Source organism: Grus americana, chromosome 3, assembly GCF_028858705.1.
Source record: "Grus americana isolate bGruAme1 chromosome 3, bGruAme1.mat, whole genome shotgun sequence".
NCBI lineage: Eukaryota > Metazoa > Chordata > Aves > Gruiformes > Gruidae > Grus > Grus americana.
Window position 1 is genome coordinate 1,750,031 of NC_072854.1, and position 12,503 is coordinate 1,762,533.

Genomic DNA, 12,503 nt, shown 5'->3' on the forward strand with positions numbered 1-12,503 from the left:
AGAAGGATTCCCATCTGTCCAAAACCATCCCTCCGCATGAGGACGGGGGCTCAGTTTAATCCACACTTCGAAACAACTCGCTATTTTAATGCTGATATTAAGAACCTATCCAGAACAGCTTCGACTTAACCCCGTCCAAGCTTCATCGAGCTTGGTTAAGACTCACTTCCCAAATGATTTACTGAAGCGAAAGGACTAAAATCAGTTTATCTGCAACTTAAACCAGGGACATGGCTGGGCTTAGAGCATCCCAGCTACGTCCCCGTTGCCTTCCTCCTCTGTATTTCACTTTCTCGATGCTCTGCTTTGCTTTGGGCAGTAGCGGGAGCCTGGCGGCATCAGCGACAGCATTCTAGCACCTACCTCCAGAAGAAGAGGTCCCAGAGATTCCTTCTCAATCACCCCTTGGCTGCTGGACGAGATGTCGGACTTCTGGACTTCATCATCAGCTGCTTTCTCTGTAGCAAAAGAAAAGGGATGTATCAGCCAAAAGAATGGTCGTTTTACTACTGAATTACTACTAATAAACAAAATATTGACTGCTTGTCATACAGGCAATGAATGATGTGCACCAAAAGACTCCAGCATTTTCATTTTAATCCTCAGTCCCGTGAAGATATAATGTAATTTCTAATTATTTATTAATTAGTATAAAACAAAGGCACTAAACAGATCACGATCTAACGCTAGCAGGAAGGAAAAACCCATCTTAAGCAGAAGCCTGCAGAAAGAGGCATCCAAAATCAACATTTTGAGAAGGAAATGCTATATCCAGTTCAGCGCAAGCTGCAGTATTTGATCTGGAACTTCTCGGACAACACTTTAAGAAATAACTGCTGGGAGGAATTCACCGAGAACGGGCGATGCCAAAGGAAACTTGCTGGAGAAAAGAAAAAAAAAAAAAAAAGCAGCTCCTACCACTGATGTGCAGGGAGCATCTCGGATGCCAGCGGGGTTGGGGACGGGAGGAAAGCATCCGACCCGGAGCAGGTGGAGGAGCCCAGCCCCAGAAATTCTCATGCTGTATTGCCGAATAATCCCTTTGGGAAAAAATCCCACCCAAAAAACCCCGGAGAAAAGGCCCTGTTATTTATCTCGCACTCCCCCGAGAAGTGCTAGCCACGTCGCGCAGCTACCCTGAGGAATTCGGGATAAATCCAGCAGCGAAAGGCGGGTGGCAAGTGGGATGTGATAAAGCCAGCGATCACGGGCAAGTGAGCCACGATGCCGCTGGTGTTTCAGGGCTGTTTGGTTTTGCTCCTCCATATCCATGACCGATTTCCCCTGGGAAAGCTGGGAGAGTCCCTTAGCCTCTCCAGATGCGATCCAGGAAGGACGGGGACAGCAGCATCCCCGTCACCGCAGGCTGCAGTTGAAAAGAAACCCTCGTGGCGGGGAGCGACTCGGGAGGCTGGCAGGGCAAGCCCCAGCCGGGCACGTCTGGGTCTATAGATGTGTTAGCAAAAAGGAGATGAATTACTGTTTAATCACGTGGTTTGGGCGGAATAAGAGCAGAAGGAGGCAAGCGGGAGCTAAATCTGGACGGCGAGGCTACCTGCTTCGTTGATCGGGCATCACTTCGCAAGGGGAAAGCAGTAACGACTCCGCTTACAAATGCTTTTTTGCCTCGGCGCTGTTTTGTTCTAAAAAGCGAAAAGGCAAAGCTCCTGGGGACAGCCGGAGGGCCAGCGTGTTACCCACGGCACGTCAGTGCCCCTCGGCACTGGCAAAGGAAATTATCAGCCGGGCAGGATGCGAAACAGCACGGGAGTCCCGAAGCATCCTCGGTCCACGCTCACGTGGATGGCTGCGATGCAGGTTTTGATTAAAAATGAAAAAGACTCTCTGTGACTAGCCAAAAAATGACTTGAAATTTGGCCCTCTATTAATTTTACTCCATTTACAAGGTTTTCCCAGGTACCAGAACCAAAAATTCAACCTAGTAGCTGAAAATCAAGCCGTGTTCTTTCTGTGTAACTGTCGTTAGGGTAAAGAAAGCTGCCGGGGCTGGGATGCGGCCAGTGATTCGGGAACAACGTGTGTGGTCCAGGGCGACACAGCCCCATCCTCGCAGACTGCGCTTCCCCGCACGGCGGGAGTAACGGTCCTGGGGTTTGCCGGGAAACCAAGGGGATGCTCAGAAAAACCCTGAGACCCAACCACGTGTGCGGTGCTGGAGGAAGAAAATTGCCCGAGCGGATTTTAAGAGGGATGGCAGCACGTTGTGAGCTTCGCTGCACATCAGGACAAGGGAAAAGGCTCCTCGACCCACGGTGACTCCTGTAGGACCTGGAAACCCTCACGTGCATCAATAAATACGTGTTTATCAATCAAATGTATATGTGTGTCAATAAACCAGGCTGACGAACGAGCTCTGCCCAGCCTAGGTCAGTCTGGTCACAGAGGGCAAGAGATGTTTTCTCGGGATAGCTATCTGTCGAGCGCAGCGGCGTGCGTGCCGAAGGTGCAAGCCAAGAGGTTCCTGAGACTGTTGAAGGTTTCTAGGACTGCTGGAGGTTTACGGCTCATCTCTCTTGACGCTGGTCTTTGCTTCTGATCGTCCCAGCACCAAGGGAGCCGGTCCCCCGACTTGTCTGCAAGCGAAAGCTAAATTGCATTTGCTGTTTTGCAGCACATCGGATGCAAGGTTTATTACTCAGCATCAAATCGCGTTTGCGAAACGTAGAGATGTGTCACTTGAAACCCTTCACCCCTGCGTCCTCCCAGGATTTTATCCGTCTTCAGGCTCATTTTGAGTGTTTCTCCTTCCTGACTTTGTCCTTCGTCCCATGCATCGCTCCTAAAGCAGCTCGGAGAAGAGCAAGCTTGGAAGAGCATCTGCTCAACGCTTGCTCTTGCAGAGGTGGCCGCCAGCCTCCCCCACTGATTTATCGGGTAACCTTTCCCTCTCGCCCAGCGGCTCTTTTCTCTTTAGAAAATAAATCAACCGGAAAAGGTCGAGTCTTCATCTCTGCTGGCACAGCCCCGAAAAGCACAGGCGGCGCGTGCCCCGTTTCGAGCACGCACGCACAGGTTTTGGACGCTCGAGCAACGGTCTGACTTCGGCCCTGCCGTACGTGACATCCTGCTACGGACCCCCTCGGGCAGCTCACCTCATCCCCGCGCGCCTCAGTTTCCCTCGTTTCAAGCAGAAACCAGAGTTCATCCCATCCGAACCGCCTCCGAGAAGCGATGCCTGCCTCCCGCCCAGCACCACCATGGTTAAATCCTGAAGGAGCGGCACCTTCCCGAGGCAGACACCCAAATCCCTTCGAGGGATGGAAGAGCTTCCCATGCCCCCAAACCCGGGAGAGCTGGCGGGTACCACGGCACGAGAAGCGGCTTTTCCTTTCCTGCTCTTAAAAACCTGATGCACTCGGAGGCACCGCACCGGCTTTCAGCTCTAATCCTTTAATTGGGCTGCGGGATCCTCCCCCTGCTTTAGCAAAATAGTTTCATCTGTCAGCTCCGAGCCCGTTATTTGGGAGGATTAGCCGGCAGAACGATGCGCTGGTGCTGTCTCCCTCGTGCGTGAGTTCTTCTCCTTTGCAGCACCGGGATCCGGGAGCAGCCAGATCCCTTTAAAGCTCCTGCTCCCCTTCTCCAGGACGGCACGTCCCAGCGATGCGCAACTCCCTCAAGGTGTCAGCGCATCCCGGCTACGCACTTCAGTTAACACGCTTAAACGCAGCTCTTCAGCTTTTCCATCCCGAGCATCCGAAGAATACGTTACGAGCAAATTTGCACCTTAACCCATTAATCTCAATGTTCTTTTTTCGCAGCATTAATTGCAGCAGTGGCTCTGCTACGCTGGCAACGGGTTGATGCTCTTGGGGAGAATCGGTCGTGGGCCGGGCATCCCCTGTGCTTGACGCAGCCAAACACAGAGCAAATTCCCGGTTCCCCAAGCTCATAATCTCATTATAAAGCCGGACAGACAGATCCACATGAAAATAAACCAACGGGAGCAACACGAGCACCAGCGCTGGTGCCGTTTGAGGCTGTCGGGATCCAGCTGCGGGGGCTCTGGCAGCCTCGGGCATCGTAAATCCCCGTCGCACAATAAAAGCCAGGCATGCCGACGGCCCCGATTGGAACCTAATTGCCACAAACGTGATTAAAGCAGGGTTTTTTTTTTTTTCCTTGCATCACAGAGAGGAGCTATTTTATTTTAAAAGCCTTCAAAAATACACCCCAATTTTCTGACATCCAGGGAGTCTATAGGAGCCGCGGGGTCCTCAATACTCCAAAAATATCAGGTCAGTGGATTTGAATCGTGAGATAAGCGTGTTATAAGCGGGTCACCCAGCACCGTCGATACTGCAGCGGGCACAGGACCCGATGCCCACTGCAATGCCTGGGAACGCCACGGCCACTTTGAAAACAATCTCATCCCGTGCCAACCCCGTGCAGCCAAGCTTGGCACGGGCAGAGGTGACATTTCCAGCTCAGCCCCGCTATTTCGCAGCCACATGAGCCTCCTGGCTAGAAGCCGCTGATTCTTTGCAGGATTAGAAGAAGGGATGGGGAAAGCACAAGGCTGGTGAGGGACGGAGGACACTGCTAAAGCGTGCTGGGACTGGAAGAGGAACGATACGCTCGGATGCCCCGATGCTGGAAGCGATGGCCAGCAGCATGAGTCGGTGGGAACAGATTTTACACCCCCAAGAGCTGCTTTCGCCGTCCCCCAGCCCGGTGGTACTCAGCTGCGACCGGGGCCGCCGGCCAGGCTGCTCTCGCCGGGCAGCTCCTCCCGGGCTCGGCACGGCGGAAGGAAGGCACGGAGCAATGCTGGAGGTGGCGGGGGAGAGGGCTGGGAGGTGAGCAGAGTGAAAAATAACAGCCCTGGCACGGTGAGGGCTGCCGGCGGGGTGGCAAGCTGCTGAAACGGTGGGGTGCAGCCGGGGCTGGGGGGGGGGTATCTGATTTTAGAAGACATTGATGCACAAAGTTCTTCTTTGTTGTTGTTGTTAATAAAAGCCCAAAGCCAAGAGCGCCCATGGGAAAGGGAAACGACTCCTCTGGGGTGTTACTTCTGCTCCCCCAGAAGACACAGGGCAATATGTACCCCCCTAAAAACGGGCTCGGACCCTCTGCCTCCAAACAACATCGCATGGAGCAAAACTGGAGGACGTGGCTTTGGCAGGGGGGTGGTGGCACCCCCTGCTCAAAAAGGTGTAGGGTCACTGGTGGTTTCCCCTTTCTTTGTCTCTTTTCCCTCCTTGCGTTATCATTTTTTATTTCCCCAACCCCCCCCAGTTCACCTTAGCTGCCTCCATCCCTTTGGCAGGTCTTCTGCTCTTTCTCTACCACCATTTTTGGTAGAGCAAAACCATCCCCAGGGTCCTGCACTCGCCTCCCTCTACTTCCAGACCTCTGAAAACCTGTACCCGGAGAAAATCAGGCATCCAGGGTAGGGAAAAGACGAGTGTTGAAGAGGGGCTGTGACCTCCTCCAGCAGCCACGGCTGGAGACCTTCCCCAGAGCGACGCCGAGGCCATGCAGGGTGGGAGCCATGACCTCAGCACTGGAGGACACGATGGGAAAAGTCCCCCAAAAGGCCTTAACTCATCGCGTTTTACCCAAAAGATGTCACGTTTTACCCAAAACACGACGAAGCCCTGTGGCCAGGAGAGCACCAGCGCTCCAAGGGGCTGAAGAAGCGAGGACGTGCCAATAGAGCGATGGCAGGACCACAGGGAAGGGGGGTCGGTGGCTTAGGGAACACGTCCCAGAGCCACTCCAAAGCAGAGGGTGGGAGGGGAAGGAAAATGGGGGTGAAGGGGGTGGAGGTGGGCAGATGTCCAGCATCGATGTCCATCTGCTGTGTCTTGGGAAGTCAGCCCCAGCCCTGCAGGCTTCATCGCATGGAGCTCCATCCATAGCACCCAGGACAAGCACTCCTGGCTCTCCTTCCCTTAAATCTGCGCTTTTAAATTAAAATAATACAAGCTGTCTGATTCTGCTCTTTGTTAAAAATCTTGTAGCTGAAAGTCTCCTTCCCCAGAAAAAAAATGCAGCGTTAGGAAAAGGAATATCTGAAAAATAATGTATTGTATGTTGGTCTTCTAAACCAGGACATAAAAAACTCAAAACAGGGATATTTTGAGAAACATCATGAACACAGAAAATCAGAACAATTGTTTCCACTTTCCCAGTGCAAAACTTTGTAATATATTGCATTTTGCCTTGAGTTGCGAGAAGCTCACTGCCGCTCCCCAAGGAAGCTCCCATGGAGAGGCCCCCATGGTCATGGGCGTGATGGCCGGGACCCAAATGTTGCCCCGCACTCCCCAAGGGCTCTTTTTCAACCCAAGATTTCTATGGGCAACGTTCATTTTTCATTCCTTATGACAGAAGCCTGAAAAGTCTTTGGCTTTTGACTCTTCTATTAAAAATTCAACAGCTCGAAAGCAAAAACACCAACCGAAGAGGACTTGCAGCCTTTCCTTGAGCGTGTTGGGTATCTCTGGTGGGTTCCAGGGAGGACAGAGCAGGGCAAGATGGAGAAGTTGATGTGATGCCTGGAAAACACGATGGAGCACCAGGCACGATGGCTCCCCGTCCCTTTCCCGTAGGGCACAGCTCTGCAGCCTCCCCAGGCGCTGGCTGAACCCCCCCAAATCTCAGTCAGGATCTGCTCTATCTGCTTTTTAAAAGATGAGCGAGGGAAAAAAAAAAAAAATCCACATCTGCAATTTCCCAAATGAGGAGCTTTGAATTTTAATTAAAATCAGATGGAACAGACTCGATGCACCCACGGATCAAGAGCGTGACGGAAAGCTGTGCCATTAATTAGTGCCTACTACGAGGTTCATCAGTCCAGTAAACCCAACAGGAAGAAAAAACCTGCCATAAAAATAAACTCCCTGGCAGAAGGTGTGCACCCAGTGCCCCTTCCAGTGGGGCATGAAAAAATTGGTTTAAAAAAGCCATGAGAAGAGAAAAAGAGAACGGCATTGATACAGGAAAGCAGCAGGTGAGAGGATCCAGACCATAGACATGGGAATTCTTTCATGTTTTTTAAACGGGACCTGAAGAGGAAGGCATGTCTGGGGCTATCTGTCAGGTTAGGGACATGTTGGGGCAAAGCCTCTGAGCATCACTGGCTGTTGCTGGTGGTGGTGGCCTGGCCCGAGATCCTGAGCTCACCTTCAGCCTCCTCTCAAGTCCCAGCAAGCCCAAGTGCTCTCCTCCCCATCATCAGGGCTCAACGAGTAGGGGAAGATCCAACCTCAACCAGGGGATGAAGCCAACTTCCAAGGAAGACCATCCTACATAGCCTACAGGGCAGATGCTTGGACCACAACAACGATGGCTTCTTTGGAGGTACTCTAAACCAAACTTCAAGCTGTGGAAGATGAGATTTACCCAACACCCACCTATTTAACGTCAGCATATTCACACGGAGGCAGATGTAGAAAACCCAGCCCAGAGTCCTCCCTTCTTCACTTCCACAAATACCAGATTCCTCTAAAACACTGTATGGAAATCGGCAGCTCTTCGGTTGTATAACTTTTTATTCTAGTAGGAGGAAGGAAATTATCTGATCTATGAATTTAAAAAACTGTGGAAAAATACAATCTGTGAGATTCGGAGCTTGAAAATACCAGTGCAAGAAATAGAAGAGCAGATCTTGGCTTTCAGAAATCAGCACGGCTCCTTCAGAGCCCTGTGCTCGTCTGCTTTACACCACCCGTCGCGATGGTCTATTGCGATGGACAAGCCCCACGGTGCTCCCCAACCATGTGCCGTAACGCCAGGAGGGAGCACCAGGACACCGGGGTGAGATCCATCTTACGGAGCATGGGACATCTGTGATGGAGATGTTTCCACCTGAGCTACTCGCCTCATGCTCCCCTTACAGTCAAAGCAGAGAAAAAGGCATTTTTAGAGGAGATTAGCCTGATCCATTTTAAATTCTTATTCTAAGATGGAGTCTCATTTTTGGGGTTGCTATCCCCTAGCCCTCCTCCTTCACAACCAGCAGTCAAACAGCTTTTGCTCTCTTTCTCTTTTTCTCTCTTTTCCAGTGAGAGCCGAACTCCTGACTTCACCAAATCCCAACATTGGTCCTGAAAAAAATAACCCATGCTCCAGAGCTGGCAACAGCGCTCACTTCAGCCTTGGGTATTTCTGTGCCGTCCCGGAGAACATCCTCACCGACACAGCCCCAAGTGGTTCTTCAGACACATCTCGAACCCTTATTCTTCCATCAATGCACGTACAAAGGCACATGTCAGGAGGACACATCTCACCGGGCACACAACCAAGGGAGGAGACTTAAGCCCTCGGGGTACATAAAACTGGCTCTAGTGCCCACGTGGATGGTGAGGATTGAGGACAGAAGCTGGTGGCCACTCCAGGAGAGCCAACAGTGGAGACAGATTGGTGGAGGGCAGGACAGCGGGACATCCTGCCGCTCTCCCATGTCTCACTTGAGCTTCTTCCTTCGTGACCTGGCTGGAAAAGCAGTCAAAAAAAGCAATCAAAGTATTGCTGCTTTACCGGGACGATGATGGCTCCATCTAACGCCCTCTCAGCTACCTGCCACGCTGCCTGCAGCCCGAAAGCCTGGCCTTACCAACCCACGGCGGCACTGGAAAGTCACACCGAAGGCCAGGACTAGTCCCAGCAGATACAAACTTCTCCAACCACTGCATAAAACATCAAATCCTAAAAGGACTAAACCACACAGACTTGGATTTGCAGGTGGGACACTGGATTTATATCGAGGTTAGTGATTTCAAGGTAGCTTTTAAGCCATATGAACAAAAGATAGAACACACCAGTAGCTTGATTTATCCCTTCACTTGCCCAAAAACCCCTTCAACACTGGTATTTCAAAACCAGGACAACATCCCAGTGCAAGCTGCCACAGGGAGCTGACGGCAGGTCCTGTCAGCAGGAGGGCTACAGCCACCTCTGCCACGTCTACACCCAACCCTGGGAAACGGACACTCCTGGTGGGCAACAACCCAACTCCGTTCCAGGTCTTCAGCCTGGTGATCCCAAGCTCAGGCAACGTTAACCTTCCACGTGGCTACGGGCTGCTCCCCAGTTTTGGCTGCTCCTCCAACTGGTATTTTCCCTCTTTTCCCACTGAGAGGATAGGGATTTTGAGGGCAGGAATTTTGTTGGTTTTTTAAAAACTTTCTTCTGAGTTTTTAAACACGTATCTACCCAGCAACAGGCATAACCAAGCTCCTCAGGACTGTGCAATGCAATAAACCAACGGTCTTGTTTTAACCCATTTGACCCTTACTATAAATCACAAAACATATGCCAGCGTTGTCCTCGTCCTGACCAACCGCTACGCACTCAACTGAATGGCAACCTGAGACATCCTTCCACGTGAGGACCTCAGGGAGGATGGACAAGACACATGCTTCCCTTTAACGAGCCTGAGACACAACTCCCCATTAACACTCCCATTTTGCAGCTGAAGAAACCCGATGCGTAACCACACACACTTCTGCAGCTCTTGCTGGAGCGGATTAAGAAGTTCATCGACACGTTTTGAGCTGAGATGCTCTTACGTGCCACGTGAAAGCTCACAACCCCAAAGCCACCAGGGTTAGCTTCAACCAATGCTGCTTTCACACACCATAGTGGTTCACCAACTGGTGGTTCTCTCTTGAAGGACTCCACGTGGACCTGCAAGAGCACGTACGTCCATGCCCCAAGACATCGTGGACCATTAGTGTACGACAGCACCAGGAGTACAGATTAAGATCCAAGACACCGGTCCCTGCTCCGACCAGCAAACATCACTATCTATCTTTGGCAAAGTTTATATGGAAAAATCTATTTTTCTGCTTCTGGTAAAATCCTTGTGTGATGGCAAAGCACGCTGCCGCTAAAACAGAAGGAAAAGAGTATTTCTTTCTGTCTTCACACCTTTTAGAGTTAAACATTAATGGTGTCGAGATGTCTTAAGTAAAAAAGGCTGGTTGTCTGAACAATGTCAGGAAAAATTATACGGTGCTGAGTGAATGCAAAATTAATGAGTGCTGAACGCTGACAGGAGAGAACAGGCAGAAGGAGCTGAGACTTTTTTACAGTCGATGCTGAGATCAAGCAGGTAGAACATCTCCGTCTTGCTAGGGGAGGGAATAAAGGGAGAAAAAAACTTTTATCTCAAATCTGAAGAATTTAATTCGTTCAAAAACTGTGTCAACTCAGCACGGCCAAATCTGCAGAGATGAGAAAGGGCTACGTGTAGCTCCCCCCAAAAAACTTTAACTCAGCCCTGGCACAGCCTTCGTTCTCCTCCTGCAGGCATAAAATCCATCACAACAGCATTTTAACGATCCAACTTAATTCTTTTGCAAAGAATTAGACTGTCTTTTCTCAAGACATAGCATCTTGAAGCCCCCATACGCTGCATACTGAAGTCCATGAGAAGTTACTATTAAAAATTCACTCGTGTCAACCGTTAAACCAGCTTTATGCTCAAGTTGCACAGGCACGTCAAATATGTGAACGGCACCGGCAAGGAGACGCCTGCCAAAGCGTGCAGACAATGCAAAGCTCGAGCGCGGCGAGGGGGGGAGCTGATGCTTCCCATTCACAGAGCAGCACTCCCCCCACCAGCCCTGCTCCTCCAAACCCGACTTTCTCGCGCCTCCCATCTGTCTCTCCTCGGCTGCAAAAGGAGAGCTGTCAATCTGCAGCTCTTTTGAGGGGATCGACTTTTTTCATGTCCGCCCAGGGGATCTGTCGGAGGTAAAGGCAGACTTCATGCTGCAGCATAAACGAACCAAAGGGTGGATTTAACACGTCCGTGTGAGTGTGGTCAGATGGTGCAAGTGCAGCTCCAGGCCATGAGATGTCCCTGGGGGGACAGGGATGGGCAGGAGCAAACCACGTGGTATGGGAAGCTACCTAGAGAAGATGGAGCCACGTGGTATGGGAAGCTATCTAGAGAAGATGGAGCCACGTGGTATGGGAAGCCACCCAGAGAAGACGGAGCTGTGTGGTATGGGAAGCTACCCAGAGAAGATGGAGCCTGCTGGTATGGAAAGCTACCTAGAGAAGATGGAGCTGCATGGTATGGGAAGCTACTCAGAGAAGATGGAGCCTCCTGGTATGGGAATCCACCCGGAGAAGACAGACCAAGCCACGCAGGTTGAAGACTTCTTTCTTGTCAATCTGCACCAAGCCTGCTCAGGAGGACCTCACCTCCAAAATGAACTTTAACTCTTCCAGTGCAATCATTACCTGCAGAACTGTGGGTGCAGCGCCAGATGCTGGATGTTCACGGCGTGTGCCCGAAGGCACAGCTCTTGGGTGCTCCCTGTCCCAAAGCAGGCGAGTGCCTGGGAGGGTAAGGAACAAGGCTGATTATCCATCCTTCGTTTCCCCTGGGAAATACCGCAGAGACTCATGCGATGGGGTTCTAAACTAGGGCCAAGGAGCAGCTACCTGCAACTACTTTTTTAAGGACCGTATCCATTATTTCAAAAATTTGGGATGGTCCAAACTGTTCCCGGCTCCCATAAGAAACCGTCCACGCACGTAATTCACTGTCTCAGCACAGCAGCTGCACCAAACCCAGGGCAAACATCAGCCTGGGGAACCTGATCCACCACTCCAGCGTTCATCAAGCCCACTCATCATAGTACGGACTTCGTGATTTAAAGGGTAGTTAGGTGAGACTGGCGGTTTAAATAATTAATAAAAACCTGTCTTGGAAGGCGGACTTCCTAAATAGCAAGGGCAGAAGGAACGATGAGAAATATAATTTAAACCCATCCAAATGGTGTTGTTGGCTCTCTACCCAAGGCTCTGGTGAGGCTTTAAGAGCCACCAAACACCCCATGATGAAATCGTGGGGCTCGGAGGAAGCAGAAGAAGACAAATGAGGAGCTCAGCAGCCAGGCGCTGGGGAATAACGTGGCCTCAGAGGGAGCGAAACCGCTCCTGCATCTCTCACACTCGTGTCCTGGCAAGTCTGTTTGCTTTGCCCAACCATACCGCTCGGCATAATACAAGCTATTATCTCATTGTACAAATCTCCCTTTATTTCCCCTGCTCGCCGGAGAGTTAGGAGGATTAAGGTCTATAAAAGTTTGTTCAGGGGAAAATCTGAAATGAAAATGGAAGGACTTGCATGGCTGGCTCCAAGTTCAAAGTTTTTTTTTCTCATAAGAAAGGTTTATTGGGTTACTTCTTGCTTTTTAGGCATGGCAATGCTTGCACCGCTGGGCGCTCTGGTGGGTCAATAATCAAGATGGGCACTTGCAGAGAGGTGCTGGGGTGAGCTTCCCTCTGAACCCCCTCCTTGCGCAGACACTGGATGACTAGCTCAGATGAGATGCCTCCATCGCGGCTGCTGGAAGAGAGGTGGGATGGACCCCCGTGGTCCTGCCCCTCTACCCAAAGGGATGCCAGCTCGCGGAACGGAAGAACCTCTTTCTGATCACCAACCAAATGGAACAGGGTCCGGAGCAGAGGGAGGACAAGCTGAGAGGAGGTAAAATCCTGCTGGGGTGCCACCC

General features: G+C 51.1%; 1 protein-coding gene across 9 annotated transcripts in view; it reads right to left on the reverse strand.

Moving 5' to 3' along the window:
* The window catches only part of NCOA1 (nuclear receptor coactivator 1), a 185,237-nt gene that overhangs the window by 36,872 nt on the left and 135,862 nt on the right, over positions 1-12,503 (reverse strand). For all 9 annotated transcript variants that reach the window (XM_054821103.1, XM_054821098.1, XM_054821099.1 and 6 more), the window contains one exon: positions 364-458. In XM_054821103.1, the coding sequence (XP_054677078.1) occupies positions 364-458 (95 nt within the window). The remainder of the gene's footprint in view (positions 1-363; positions 459-12,503) is intronic.